This window comes from Tiliqua scincoides, chromosome 8 (genome assembly GCF_035046505.1).
Source record: "Tiliqua scincoides isolate rTilSci1 chromosome 8, rTilSci1.hap2, whole genome shotgun sequence".
NCBI classification, from domain to species: Eukaryota; Metazoa; Chordata; class Lepidosauria; order Squamata; family Scincidae; genus Tiliqua; species Tiliqua scincoides.
The window spans coordinates 36,460,927-36,475,386 of record NC_089828.1 but is presented as its reverse complement, the minus strand read 5'-3'; the positions used below and the strand labels follow the sequence as shown (position 1 = coordinate 36,475,386).

Here is a 14,460-nt window from a genome sequence, read left to right as displayed (position 1 = left end):
CATGTCGAGCTACCGGTGGCCTCTGAGCCAGTATCTATTTGGCTTTGCGGAGCACGTCCTGCTGTCTGCCTTTATTTTTGTTGGCTGTCCCTCGAGTGTGTGTCTGAGGCTGACTTGGCGGATAATGAGCTGACAGGCAGGAGCACTGGCGCTTTGGCAGACCTCTCCATGCACAAGAGAAAACTGTGGTGTCTTGCTATGATGCAGATAGCAGGTTGGTTCTGAAAAGAGGATTTGGCCACTTCCTGGGTGTGGGTGTGGTTGTGTTCCCCCATACAAACAGAAGAATGAAACTTTGCACCCAGGGCATATTGCACAAGTGAGGGGGAAAGAAAGGGGGGAAAAAACATAAACCAGCACATAAAAGAGAAGAATGTATGTAGCATTGGGTGCATCTATCTGTGCACAAGAGTGAGACTCCAACCCAAGGCATGCTTTCCTGAGAGTAAGCCCCACTGAAGACAGTGGGAGTTACTTATGGCTAGACAAGCATAGAATTGTGCTCTGAGTGGTAGTAGGCCTAGGGTGCCAAAAAGGAAGTGCTGTGTCACATGATGTGTAGCTGGCTTGTGGAACTCACTTCACAAGTTATTGTGATGGCTTAAAAAAAGGGCTAGACAAACTCATGAAAGCTGGCCATCAGGTCACAGCTAACAGCACAATCCTATGCATATCTGCTCAAAATTAAGTCCAATTGTGATCAGTAGGGCTTCCTCTCAAGAGAGTGTTACAAGAGTGTAACCTAAGGTTGCAATCCTATCCACACTTACCAGGGAATAAGTCCCATTGCCTATAATGGGACTTACTTTAGAGCAGACACGCATAGGTTTGGGCTGCAAGTTCAGAAGCACACGCATGCAATTAAAGGGTATTCTTCCCATGTGTGTTGCATTTATACCATATTTTATCTCAGGTAATAGAACTCAGGGCAGGATGGGGTTTCCAGGCAGTCTTCCATCCAGGTACGGATCAGATCTGCTTGGCTTCAGTAAGGTGGCTCCCTCATGAGCCCTCTGTCTCAGCTACTAACCAGAAGACAACATTAACAAACAGTTTTAAAAACATAAAGGCAATGATGAGCAATAAAAGGCTCTGGGGAGAGAATGATGGAAATTTTCTCCCAGGCCTCAGGTGTTTGTTCCTGCCTCCATTTCACTTCCCTTGTGTTGAATGATGAATTGTAAGTCTCTTAGGGCAGAGACCTAGCGTCATACTTTGAAAGGACCAGTCACGCAGATGAGGCTATCAATAATCATCAACATGTCTAGCTAAATGGAACCCCCCAGAAGAAGTAGACCTCTGGATGCTGGGGAGAAACAACGGACGGGGTTGCTGCCTTCATGCCCCTGAGCTTTCTGAGATCATCTGGCTGTCCACTGTTGGAAACAGGATACTGGACTAGATGGACCTTTGGTCTGATGCAGCAAGGCAAGTTTTACGTTCTTAACCATAATATACCAAAGCAGCAGCACGAGCTACAGGAGAGGCTAAAGGGCTTTTTCCACATCCCTCACTGACCCGGTAAGGTCCCCTCATTTTACAATCCATTTACAGCCCAGGCTAGAGTGCAAGTGTCCAAGGAGATGTTTGTTCATGCACTTGCTACTGGTGAACGTAATGCTGAATTGTTCTGATTTGAGCCAAAGGGAATGAAGCACATTTGTTATTTGTTTTTTAAAAAATGCTTCTTCCCAAAGCTCATTGTTACCCAAAGCATCAGATTTTCAATGCAGCTTATAAACCTTCCCCTCTGGTGTTATTTCAACTGTATCCCTAGGCTGCTTGCAGAGGACAGCATGGAACAAACATACCCATACAGCAACATAGTCTTTTCTCTTGATGAATCCTTCTGAATAAATTCAGCATTGTCTGACCCACAGGTGGGACCCAGGAGACAGCAATCCCCTGGAAAAACTGAGCAGCTGTCACAGCCCATATGTGTGTTTTCCATTTAATTTTTCTGGGGGGAAGGGACTGAAGAAGCAGCTGAAATAACACCAAACCAGGAGGACTACAAACGGAGCAGAACATCTGGTGCTTTGAGTATGCATGTATGCAGTTATTCTTTTTATCGATTTATAAAATCATTTGCATTCATAGCCAGCCCTTCCATTAGGCTGACTGAGGCCTCCAACCATCAATCCATTTCCACCACCACTTCTTGAATCCAGAAAGGGAGAGAGGGTCGGAGTGGGAATATGGAAGTCAGAGGTGCTAACTCCTTGCTTTTTTTCCAGCCCCGTGACACTTGATCCTACTTGCAAGGCTGAAAATGCAATCTTATGCACACTAACCTCAGAGTAAACCCCATTGACTTTCATGAGACTTCTCAGTAGACATGCATAGGATTAGGCTGTGAATGACATTTCTCTGCTTGGCCTGATACCACTGGATGTGGCCATGGTTGGGACAGTGGTGCACTGCCAGTGAAGTATAGTTGCATGGCAACTATAGTTGCAGTGCAGCCCTTCTGACGAGACATGGGCAAGGAGCCGGCACAACAGAGGAGAGATCAGGTGGTGGCAGTAGCCAGAGAAGCGTCTTCCTTGCTGTGGAGACAACTATGGGGTGACTGCTCATTTCTGTGGACAGCAACCATTTTTTGTACCAGTGGCATTCACAAAAGTGGTACACTACTTAAAAACAAGTGGGAAAGCCCTGATCATAAAAAGGCTTTTATGACTGCTGTTAGCCACCTCAAGGATACTATTTTAGGATGAAAAAGGGAAATGAGATTTAGATTCCAAAACCGCTCAGGCCTGCCTTTTTTTTTTTTTTTCCTTTTTTTGAGGAGGGGGGGGATGCTAGACTGTGACAGAATATCAGGAACTGAGGGCAGCCTAGATATTGGAAGTCAAATTCTAGGAGAGAGTCAAATCTTTTTTAAACCACAAGCATTCACAGGAGTTCATACTATAAACCTGAGAGCAAAGACTGCAGCAAAATAAAATTAAAAAAAAAAAATTCAAACCACCTAATTATAGCACAAACAATACCTTCCCCTCAGATAACTAATTGGCATTTCCCCTAACCAGCCCCAGTCTAATTTTAGCTGCTACTGAAGCATTAAATGCAGCAGTCTCTTGTCATTTTAGCATCCTTATCTCCTAGCAGGTGGAGGATTTCTGCATGGCACAGAAAAACAACGTTCTATTAGGAACTACAAACGTATTTAAGTCATCTCTCTCATACTCTTTCTGCAGCTTCCCCTCAAAATTTACTGTTTGCATGGAGAGTTTTAATTCCTTAATCTTCTTTCCAACCCTCACTGGACACAATCCCCTAAGCACAAAGAAGTGCATTTGCTGACATGTATCTGCTGTTACTTTCACCTTTCTCTTTGTTGCCTCCCCTATGCTGAAATTGAGATTGTATGCTCCTAGGGGCAGGGATTTGTCCCACTTGATCACCTTTATATCTGGTCTTTCTTACATGCAGGAACAAGCAGCACAGGTGGTTGTCCATCTCAACAAAGGCTGTAATATGGCAGAAAAAGGGAATGTATAGGAAAGGGAGGGTGTGATTGTGCGGCTCCTTTGAATCCTTTCAGCATCATAAGTCAAGCTTCTAGTCCCCTCAGACAGACAGGGAATCTATTGGATATCACACCATCAATTCACTGACTACCCAGCCCTTTGGTATATCCAGATCTTTTATATACCCTTTTGCTCAACATTTTAACACTCTGTACCAAGGTCATCCAAATACTGTACATTTCTTCAGCCTTACTCAGTTCTTAGTTTGCATCATTGCATCTGGTTTTTTTCCCCTCATAGGGAAGGACAACAGAGCTGTGCTCCCAGGGCTCAGAAATCTTATTCAGATATACTTCTGGGGTTACAGTTTGTGTTGCCTACACCAGGGGTGTCAAACATAAGGCTGGGGGGGAGGTGGATGTGGCCCGTGGAAGCTTTTTTATTCAGCCCTCAGGCTCTCAGCTGGGGAGCCATGCCGAGGTGTTACTGCTGAAAGGGCAGCCCGCTTGAAAATTGAGCTCTCCCGTATCTTGAATACGATCAAGATATATATATTTTCTCTTCTGTCATTTGCAGCTAATGAGTTCCCAAGCGAGAAAAAGTGCTTATTTTTGGTCATGACCTGTTTCATGGCATCACTTTCAGCCCTCAGCAGGCATCATGAATGCTATTCGGCCCTCTGTATGAAATGAGTTTGACACCCCTGGCCTACACTCTTGCAAGTATTCCATAAGAACTAGAAACTAGGTTTTATTTTCACAGGAAGTAGACAGCAAGTGGAAAACTTTGCTAAATGGTACCTTATATGTTCTCCCCCAGTCATAGTGCACACAGCCCTAGAAATGGGAACACCAGTTGCCTGTGAAAACTGCCCCCTACTTGAGGTGGTACGAAGTGTTAGCTGTGAAATTTGAGCTTACAGCTCACAAATAACACTGGATATTGCCATTGGCAAGCCTGTAAGAATTGGCCACTTCTCTTTCCATGCTGCTTCCCAGAAGCTATTTCCCCTTCCTGCACCAGCTCTCTCTCACTCTGCATGCTCAAGATCTCTGTGTCTAACCCATCAGAGTGCTGTTACGTTGCCACAAGTTTTAACATAACCCATACAGAGAGAGCAATCATACTACATGGGATGTTTCCCAAATTTCCAAGAGTGAAGCTTTTATCCCCAGGAGTTAAAATTGGACATACACTTTGCTCTTACCCATGAAAACATTTCCTTTTTGAGTGCACGAAAGTAAGCATTGGCTGCCCTCTGTGTATCACTGTTTGGAGCATAATTCCTGCCTCATGGAGGGATGGGACAGGCAGAAACTGAGAATGTACAATTGCACTGTCCCTTTGCGTAGCTCCTGCTGAATAAGCTGGTTGCATCCACAGAGATTTGCCATATCTTTGGCCAGGGCACTGAGAAGCAACATGGTAATTGACTAGAGGCAGTGCTGGCTCTGAATCTCTACTTCGGCTTGAAGCTCATGGTTGGATGTTTATCTCTGCCTAGCCTATCTTACAGCATTGTGAGATTAAAAGGGAGGTTACCTTCTTCATGTCATGAGACAAACTGCACTAGTAATAAAGCTAATTGGAAAGAGGGAGGACTAGCACAGAGACTCACTGCAGAGACACAACACACAGCCTCCTATGTCAGTTGGACAGGTGCCTGTGGCACAGATTTACAACAGCCTGTATTCCTTTATTTTTTCACCATACATGGATTGGAAATTACTGATGAAGAGGCATGGCCTGTATTTTATTTACAGTCATGTTTAACAGTTCTCCAATGCCTTTAAACAGCCTCGGTGGTTGAGGCTGCTCAGTGAAGACTGAACTATTCCTATTAAAAAAACAGAACACAGATAACAGGAGAGAGAGAGAGGTGGAGAAGAAAAGACAGCAATGTCCCCACAGGGGAAGCTAAAGGCCTGATCCATACTTACCGGTGGCAGGGGAGAAGCTCCTTCCCACAGTACTCTGGTAATGAATGGAATGATGTGGGAAGTACTATCACAAATATCCTGCCATACAAAAGTGGTGTAGGAAGACGCTTCCATGCTGCTACCTTTAAGCTTGAATTCTTAGATTTCTGGTGAGCAGCCAGCTTTTCTAGAGGGCCGTTTTGATATAAAAAACATAAAAGACCATTGGGACACACTGCCCCTTCCTTCAGTGGCAAATTCTGGTACTAAAGATATCACTGTGTTTAATCAAGACAAAGCTGGCAAGTGGGGAGGGAGACAGACTTGAACCACTCTGGGGGTGGCTTTTGCCCACATGGTCTCCAGTTGCTGCATCCTTGGCAGTGGAAGGAGGAAAGAGGCTTCCAAGGCCTTTGCCCAGCTCTGGATCACATCTTACACCTTTACTAAGGGCATTCTTCCCCAAGGATGAAAATCTCTCTAAGCACATCTGGGTATTGGACTTTAAAAAAATAGTTAATGGCAGAAAAACAAATCCTCAGTACTGTATTACCTCTCTTATGGGAAGGGCACTAGGCCAGGTTCTACATTTAGGGCAGAAAGGAGAAAAGAAACCCTGACCTCCAGTTTGACTTTCCATTGCACTCTGCATGCAGAATGTACTTTGTTCACGCACACCCTGCACACTTTGCAGCACAGAGATGGCCACCAACCCTTGACAGCAGCAACGCCCCTCCTTCACAAGGATGGTGCTCATAGAAAGGACCAGGCCTTAAGTGCAGAGATTTGTCCCTCCTGGGAACAGAGAGGGAGAGAGACCAGGTCCAGAGAGCAAGGCCTCACACTCTGCTTCCCACTCCAGCGGTCCTGCAGTCTGGCTTGATTGTGCTCAAGATTGGACAATAGGCAGAAAGTTCCAGAAACTGTTCTTATCAGCCAGGGTCAGCTGAAGAAGTAGGTTGATTCTTTCACCTTCTGGAGGTCAAAGTCTCCTAGAAAAGGGAAGAAAGGGAGGTCAGGAGGCAATAAGATGCCCACTAGAAGAGCCAAGACTGCAAACCTGGGAGTGAGCCTTGCTGAACATAAGACTTCCTTCTGAGAAGACATCCCTGCATGGAGCTGCATGAAGAAGCTCACATGCACCAGAGGCCCCGTCCTCCACATACTTTCCTCCTCCCGTTTTCTCATTCTTTTGAGCAAGGCTATTTTATGTGCCTATGGCTACCCCAGAGCATTCTTTCTTCCCCCCACCTTTTCTTAAAAAAAAGAAAAAATAGAGTAGGAAAGTCAACTTTAGTGCCTGGAGGAAAACGCAGTTCCTTGGCTTTAAAAGCAAACGTTACGGGGAAAGGGATTTTTAAAAAGGATGTCAGAGAAATGGGCAGCCAGCCACTGATTCCTCAGGAGGCTGTGTTTGACTGCAGGGACGCTTTGGAGAGCAGCAGTGGAAAACACCGGGGACATGGGGTGTGCGTGTGCGTTTGTTTGTGCATGCTGTGTCTGAAACAACTGGAGAGCCACTACCTTCCTCTAGAGTGACAGATCAGGAACTGAATCCCTAAGCACACAAAAAAATGTGGTAACTGCTGCAAAATAAGCAGGTTGGTAATCAGGCACTTGTTTTTGCCACTACAGGACTAATATGTATCAACAGTGGATTAATATTTTAATTTTTGTTTTTTGTTATTGTTTTTTAATCCTGCTGAATAAATTTTGTGGGTAAGATCCTGCTGCCTTTCCTTTTTGGAACTGGGTCTCTTGCCTGTCTTACAGCACAATCCCGTGTGTCTGCTCAGGAATAAGTCTCACTGGACAATCTCAATGGGACTTACACCAAGCTAAGTGTGTATAGCTGTGTTTCTCAAAGTATGCTCCTAGGAGCCCAGGGGCTCCACAAGCACACCAAAAGTGGTGACTATCTGTTTGGTTCTGCAGCACCCTGCGCATGCACCAGCACTCTGGGACCCTCCCAGACTCCCTGCATGCACCAGCGGGGCTCCCCAAGACTCTGCTAAGGAGCATAAAGGGCTCTGGAGATCAAAACATTTGAGAACTGATGGTGTACAGGATTGCAGCCTTAGACCGCGGTTCTCCAAATATCATAAATTCAGTGGCCAGTGGCACATGCTCCCAGCCTTCTGGTGAGCAGGATGCCCCATTACACAAATCCCCTCCCCTGAGATGTTGTTTCTGCTGCTATCTTTGAGATATTAAGAAAGCGCAGGGATCTTTTCTGAGCAACTTGGGAAGCCCCTGCTGTGTCTGAACAGGCTCCGTACTGTCCTGATAAAAAGGAGAAATGGATCTGACCCTCTCCCAAGCCAGCTGTGCATGTCAGCAGACGGGGGGGGAGGGGGGGCTGGTGGCAGCCACAATCACAGCTGGCTAGTAAACCAAGTCAACATTTGTGGAATCCTGACCTTCTCTGCCTCTGGCCCACCTGACCGCCAATCTCTGGAACTTGACCAATGCCTGCATTCCATCACATCACTCACCCTCAGAACCAAATCAAGACCCCCTGCAGACCCCACCAGGCCTCAGTGATTAATACTTGCAAAAGAAGCAATTGACTTTACAATGCATTTGCAAAAAAACACAAAACACTACATATACCCCTTTTACCCCTTATAAGAAAAATTCATATGCAAGATGCACACAATGGCACGATTGCTACTGAATGGAATTAGTTTTTATCACTGATTAATGAAGATAAGTTTTTAAAAAATTCCAGGAAGCTGCTTATTTTGCAGAAGAGTATTAAAATAGCAGGGGGGATTCCGTTTGGAGTGCCATCATCTGGTGTGACGTTTTCCATGGTGAGGAGCAATACAGCAGCAGGAAAGAGATTATTGTCCTGGGTCCCCCTGCATGGGATTAAGTCATATTTTCTGTGGGAGTGGCTTCCCAGAAGATCTGGGATGTAACTGGGGGGCAGGAGCAGACATCTGCATAGGGGAATAGTGTAGTGCAAGGGAGAAAGGTGTGGGAGACACGGGCTCAAGTTCTACCTCTGGCTCTGAGTGAGGAAGAACCAGTGCAGATTCTCTTCTAACACTGCCTGCAAATAGTGCAGATTCACTATTCTGAGACTGGGATTGGGAGAGGCTACTGTGATGGCTCGCTAAAGGACCAGGGTGACATCTTGTTGCCAAGAGACTCTCCCCCATCCACAGGACAGACACAGGCCCTTTGCTAATACACCATATAGTTATGGAAGAGGATTGTCAGACAATGGGAGGAGGACAGGGAGCTACACAAACACATTGCTGCCTCCATAAAGACCAGAACCTTAGTATTAGGAACTTACTAATGGGCTTATTTCAAGTCTGTTCCCAGAAATCCGTCTGATTCATGGTTGGCAACCTTCAGTCTCAAAAGACTATGGTATAAGCCTACAGCACCCAGTATTCCCAGGCGGTCTCCCATCCAAGTACTAACCAGGCCTGACCCTGCTTAGCTTCCGAGAACAGACGAGATCGGGCATGTGCAGGGTAATACCCCACACTGATTCTGCATGAAGCTGCAAAAGTCTAAACAGGTGAACGAGAAACAGCACCAGCCTGGGGTCCCCTGTCTAAATCTCACTGCATGCATTTGATGAGCTTCCGGTCTCTCAGCTTCAGCCCAGGCAAGGGATAACATTAATAATATTGGCTTACTTTGACCAGGCGGCTTCAGGATTACGAGTGCAGTGTACAGATGAGCGCTCTGAGCATTCTCAAGCGCTATATAAACTTTACACATTCTTCTTATCTTTTGCAATTTGTGGCAACGTAGGAAGAGCAGATGGTGGAGATCAGGAAGGGCAGTTAATCCAGCTAATGGAGTATTACTTGGATCTGGGCAATTACCAAGTTGGCTAAGTCTTACCAGTAAACGGACCAGCAAATGAAAAGGCTGCCAGGGCAGCCAAGGGGAACACAGAGGCTTAAAATAGAGATAAGATTAAGAGAGCTATGAGATGGCTAGGAATGGAGGGGAAGAGTAATTTAGAGCCCAGTCCTATCCTTTCCCCGACCCCCCCCCCCACTGGTTCACCTGCACAAAATGGGCAAGCTGTATTCAGTGGGGTGGGGGTGGGTGGATCAGGACCAACTGGGAAAGGGAATTCAAATCCTTGCAATGGGTCTCCTCAGACCTATGCTAGTGATTTTGCCAGCACAAGTCCAAGAAGTGAAAGAGGGAAGGGAGGCTGCTGCTGGAGGGGATAGGATCCAGGGTGCACCTCCAATGCTTGATCCACCCCCATCTGCAGCCTTACCCACTCCACATCATGTCCCCTCCCTGCCCTGTTTCACCCCCTTCCCCACGCAAACCATGTGCACCATCAGCAGTCATTTTGTGACAGCAGAAGTGCCTACAGCAATTGGATTGGGCCGTCAGGCACACAGGTTCCAGCTTTGGAAGTTTTCCCTTGAAGTGTCACCATCTAAGTGTCAGGTGTGTGGCTGGGCTCTGAGAAACTGGCTGGTGTTCTAGTGATGCACTTCAAGCAACAGAGTTCTATATTATTCTGTATGAAATAGATCTAAACCAATTCAAAATAGACCCTGAACCAGTTGACTTTTTAAAAGACAGCATCTGAATCGGAGAGTGAAAAAAATACACTAATGAACCTAAACCAGAACTGAATGCAGATGTCTTAACTGTTTGACTTTATACCTGGTATGTTCTGCCTCTTGATTTCTTCCTCTAGCTCAGCGGTCTCCAAACCGCAGACTGCTGTGTTCTGTGCCACAGTGTCCTTCCAGCCAATCTGCTCAGAAACTCACGCCAGGCAGCCACTTCTGCTGCCTGTCACCCTAGCACGCTCCACACCCCAATTTCAGGGTGGAAGCAGCTGCCCGGCATGACTTTCTGACAAGACTGGCTTGAAGGATAAGACACTGTGGCGGAGAGTGCCACACTGCGCAGGGGCACCAGTTTCTGAATGCCAGATCCGGCCTGCAGACCACGGTTTGGAGCCTGTTGTTCTAGCTCCGGACTCCTTGGACATCTGGTTCTCAGCAATGGCAGCTCCCTTGGAGTTGTCCATGGTACTGCAGTTCCTCCTTCCAACCCATCCCCACAGAGCCCTAGGGAGACACACCTCAGCAGTAGAGCACATGCTTTTAATACAGAAGGGCCCAGGTTCACTCCCTGGCAACCAGATTGGGCTGAAAAAGGCCCCTATCTGAGAGCTGCTGCCTGACAATACTGACGTAGAGCCAATACAGACCAATGGTCTGACTCAGTAGAAGGCTGAACAGCCAGTAAGGTGTAGTGGTTAAGACACTGAGCTACAAGTCAGGACTTCCCTGGTTTGAATCTTGCCTCTGCCACACACTCACTTGGGTGGCCTTATGCAAGGCACTCCCCTCCTTGGCTTTTGCTGGCTTGTGGAGATATTAGTGATAGTTCCTTTACAGGGCTGTTGTAACAGTGACCCATGGTAAACTCCTTTGCACAGTCAAAAAGAATCATACAAATGGTAAGTGTGATTATTAACTCTTTTGTTAAGCTGTATTGTTACGCTGATCTGTTTTCAATTACTAGTTTTGCCTTTCAGTTGAGGATTGTATAAATATATTTATCTCAGGAAAAACAGATATTTTTAAGGTGGTTTACAAATACATACAACAAAAATAATACACAAACAGGCCTGGGGAATGGGCTGTAGTTCAGTGACAGAGCACATAAGGCTTGGCACACAAAAGGTCCCGGGTTCCATCCCTGGTAGCATCTCCAGGTAGTGCTGGGAAAGACCTTTGTTGCAAATCCTGGAGAGCCATCTGATGATCAGCATACTGTAGTAAAATACTGAGCTAAATGGATCCGTGGTCCATCTCATCATAAAGCAGCTTCATATATTCCTATGTACCTGCACAGTCATTCCTGCCCCAAATTTCTAGAACAGCCTGTTCCCCCAAACATACCTTTCTTAGGGACATTAGAGAGCAGCTGCACCAGCCTCCGGTATTCAAGGGCCTTCTTGTTCTTCCAATCAGTCCTGGGGAATGGCAAGGAAGAGAAGGAAAATGAAATAAAGCATAGCATCAGACAAAGAATTACATCTCTACGCATAACAAACAATCCTTGCTCCCCTGAAGTCAGTGTAATCTTCCAATTGATTGCAAGCTGACCAACCTTGCAGGGCAGGGAGAAAAGAACAATATATACTATGGGTCTCCAAATCTTAGCCCAGGGGCCAAATCTGGCCTGTGGGAGGATTTGATGTGGCCCACGGCATGTGGTGGGGAAGTATGACTGTTCTGACCCACTGTAACCTGCTGACAGGCCACAAATGTAGAGCCTTGTGCAGAGATGCTTCTGCCCAAAGATCATCCCAGAAGGCCAAGAGAGAGAGGAGCATGTGTGTGTGTGGAGAGAGAGAAAGGCAAACACAAGAGTAACTTCTGCCTGATCTAAACTCCCAAAATTATAACACACTCTTTGGAAACCTGAGATAAGGAGTTCCAGATACATTCAATACCCTGATCAGTCTGCTGGCCAATCAGTCCTGTCTATCCTATTCATATCGAAAGCATGTTTTCTCTTTACAAATTAATTTCTCCCAACTTTATTACTCAGTTGTTCCCCAACTCTTTATCCCTCCAACACATTAATTCTCTCCCCATTCCCTCCAAATCATTCCCCATCACATTTTTTCCCCCAAAATATTCATTCTCTACCTTTCCAAAATATAGATTCTCAAACTGTTGGTCAGGACCCACTACGTAGGTTGCGAGTCAATTTTAGGTGGGTGCCCATTCATTTCAATATTTTATTTTTCATATATAGACTTGATGTTACTATGGTATGTGACTACATCTGGGAAAATGTTACAGATTTTTATTTTTAACAGGCTACTGTGTATATGCTTTTAACAATGATAGTCAATGGGACTTACTCCTGGGTAAGTGTGTGTAGGATTGCAGCCTAGGATTGTTAAAAATGTTCCTGCTTGATGATGTCACTTCTGGTCATAACATTACTTCCGGTGAGTCCTGACAGATTCTCATTCTAAAAAGTGGGTCCTGGTGCTAAACATTTGAGAACCACTGCTCTGCATATTCCTCCTTTCAAATATTAAACCTCCCAAAATTAATTTTCCTGTTCAAAATCCATTCCCCTGTCTTCTTGTATAAATCGGTTTGGCCTTCTGCTCCCCCAAATCCTTTTTCAAAATCCATTCCCCTCCCTTCCATCTCTAATGTATGTTTTTATTATTTAAATTTATTAATTTTCTGGCCTTCAGCGCAGTGTCAGATATACGATGTGGCTGTCATGCTTAAAAGTTTGGAGACCCCAATACCTGTTCTTGTTCTCTGAGTACCCTGGAGAAACAGTTAGATACAAACGAAACACGTTTTAAAAGGAGCCCGGGAAAGAGGGGGCAAGAAGGCACTCACGGGCAGCTGACACAGTATTTCCGCAGCATATACTTGGAGAGGTCCTCGAGGATGGGCTGGCTGTGTAGCTCCACAAACTGTTCTCGACAGACCTAGGACAGAAACTGCACAACTGAGGTCTGCCAAGTTACCAGGCAAACTGAGGGGGTCAGCAGCTGGTGGTGGAAAAGACCCACCTCCCCAAGCTGGCATTCAGTTCACCAGTCCCTCTGGTGGGATACACTAAGAGGGGCAGAGAGCAAGAAAAAGCATGCAAGATTTGGTGCTCCACACCTGCCTTTAATGCTCCAGGTTATGTTTAGTTGATTGCAACAGTTTCAAAATTAAAGCAACTGCAGATATGTCACTAGAAAATATTTAACCTACTGACTAAGCGGCAGAACAGAGCAACTGGCCTGCACTTTACAGTTGCACCAGTTGATGAGCACAAAAGCAGCACTATGCCCGTTAAAAATGCTGCACTAAGGCTATCCAACTTAGACGCCAAGCAAAATGTGATTCTGCAACCTGCATAGATTGTGCAAGTTTGCATGCTTCCTGTTGTGCACAATTCATGTAGAGCTTTTCAGTCACAGTGAGGGGCAGGTGGCAGCGTGGGGCAGCCACCCCCACCCCACAGCCACCACTGATGTACCAGCCACTCCTTTGGCTTCTGAGATGAAAGCAGTCCTTGCTTTCAAGAAAAATGTCAGGTGTAAGTTCACATCCACAAGGACTAGAAACTTGTTCTCTGTTTCAAAATTAAATTCAGAAAGCTGAATTAGAAATACAGGAACCTGCCTATGATTGAGCTAAATTAACAGTTCAACAGCCCTATGGGCTCTTAGACCAGACTTTCTCAGCATCACTGGGAGATGCTACCAAGGACTGAATCTAGGACTTGACACATGCCAAGCAGGTGCGTGTGAGCTTGCGAAGATTTTCTCTGCCACTGAGCCATGGCCATCCCCTGCTCAGGACCTTTGAAGTGCTGCCCACAGGAGTGCCTTATTGTCACAATCCACAGATGAGTGGGAATGAGGATACTGGCTCCAACTCCAAGGAACCCTATACTCCTTGTTGGGACCTCCTCACCCTGCAAGCTCCGGGCCCTCCCACCTCGCCCCCAGGACCTCAAGAGTCATGACGATGCTGACCCGTGCAGAATCTCAGGTCTGGCAACTCTTGGCCTATTTGACAGCTTGAGGCCTCCCCTCTATCTGGCTTATATGAGGGGCAGAGGGAGAAGGAAGCTCCATGTATGCTCTAGATCTGAGAAAATCCAGAAAGAGGGGGAGCCCAGGAAGAGGCCCACTTTAACACCATCTGTCCCTCACTGTTCCCTGCTACTGCAACAGCTTCTGTGGGGCAGTGCACAGCTTTGCAAGCCCAGCTCTGACTCAGCAGAATCTGCGGGAGAATCCCCTGCTAGCCAAGAACAGTTCAGACCAGGCTCCTTCCACTTGTGACCCCCCTACACAGCCCAGGCAAAAATAGTCACATGTACACACAGGTGTCCTCAGGAAAGGGAAGTGATCTTACCTGATTCATTACATCAACAGTGAGCGCATGAGTCCAGTAGCAGTCATGCACAGAGACAAATGTCAGCCCTCGCCTGGGAAATACAGAAACAGGTGGAGTTGTATTCTCAGAATCTCCGACCTCTGCCTCCCCTTCAAGGAAGCATCAAAAATT

General features: G+C 46.2%; 1 protein-coding gene and 1 pseudogene across 1 annotated transcript in view; both read right to left on the bottom strand.

The window, feature by feature from the left end:
- Positions 1 to 3,703: 3,703 nt before the first annotated feature.
- POLRMT (RNA polymerase mitochondrial) overlaps positions 3,704 to 14,460 on the bottom strand; it is a 37,237-nt gene continuing 26,480 nt past the window's right edge. Inside the window, exons 18-21 of the mRNA XM_066635971.1 lie at positions 14,308 to 14,380; positions 12,787 to 12,878; positions 11,311 to 11,384; positions 3,704 to 6,387 (exon numbers count right to left, since the gene is read on the bottom strand). Coding sequence (XP_066492068.1) covers positions 6,338 to 6,387; positions 11,311 to 11,384; positions 12,787 to 12,878; positions 14,308 to 14,380 — 289 coding nt within the window. The 3' untranslated portion in view covers positions 3,704 to 6,337. The remainder of the gene's footprint in view (positions 6,388 to 11,310; positions 11,385 to 12,786; positions 12,879 to 14,307; positions 14,381 to 14,460) is intronic.
- LOC136659658 (5S ribosomal RNA) lies at positions 8,785 to 8,900 on the bottom strand (annotated as a pseudogene).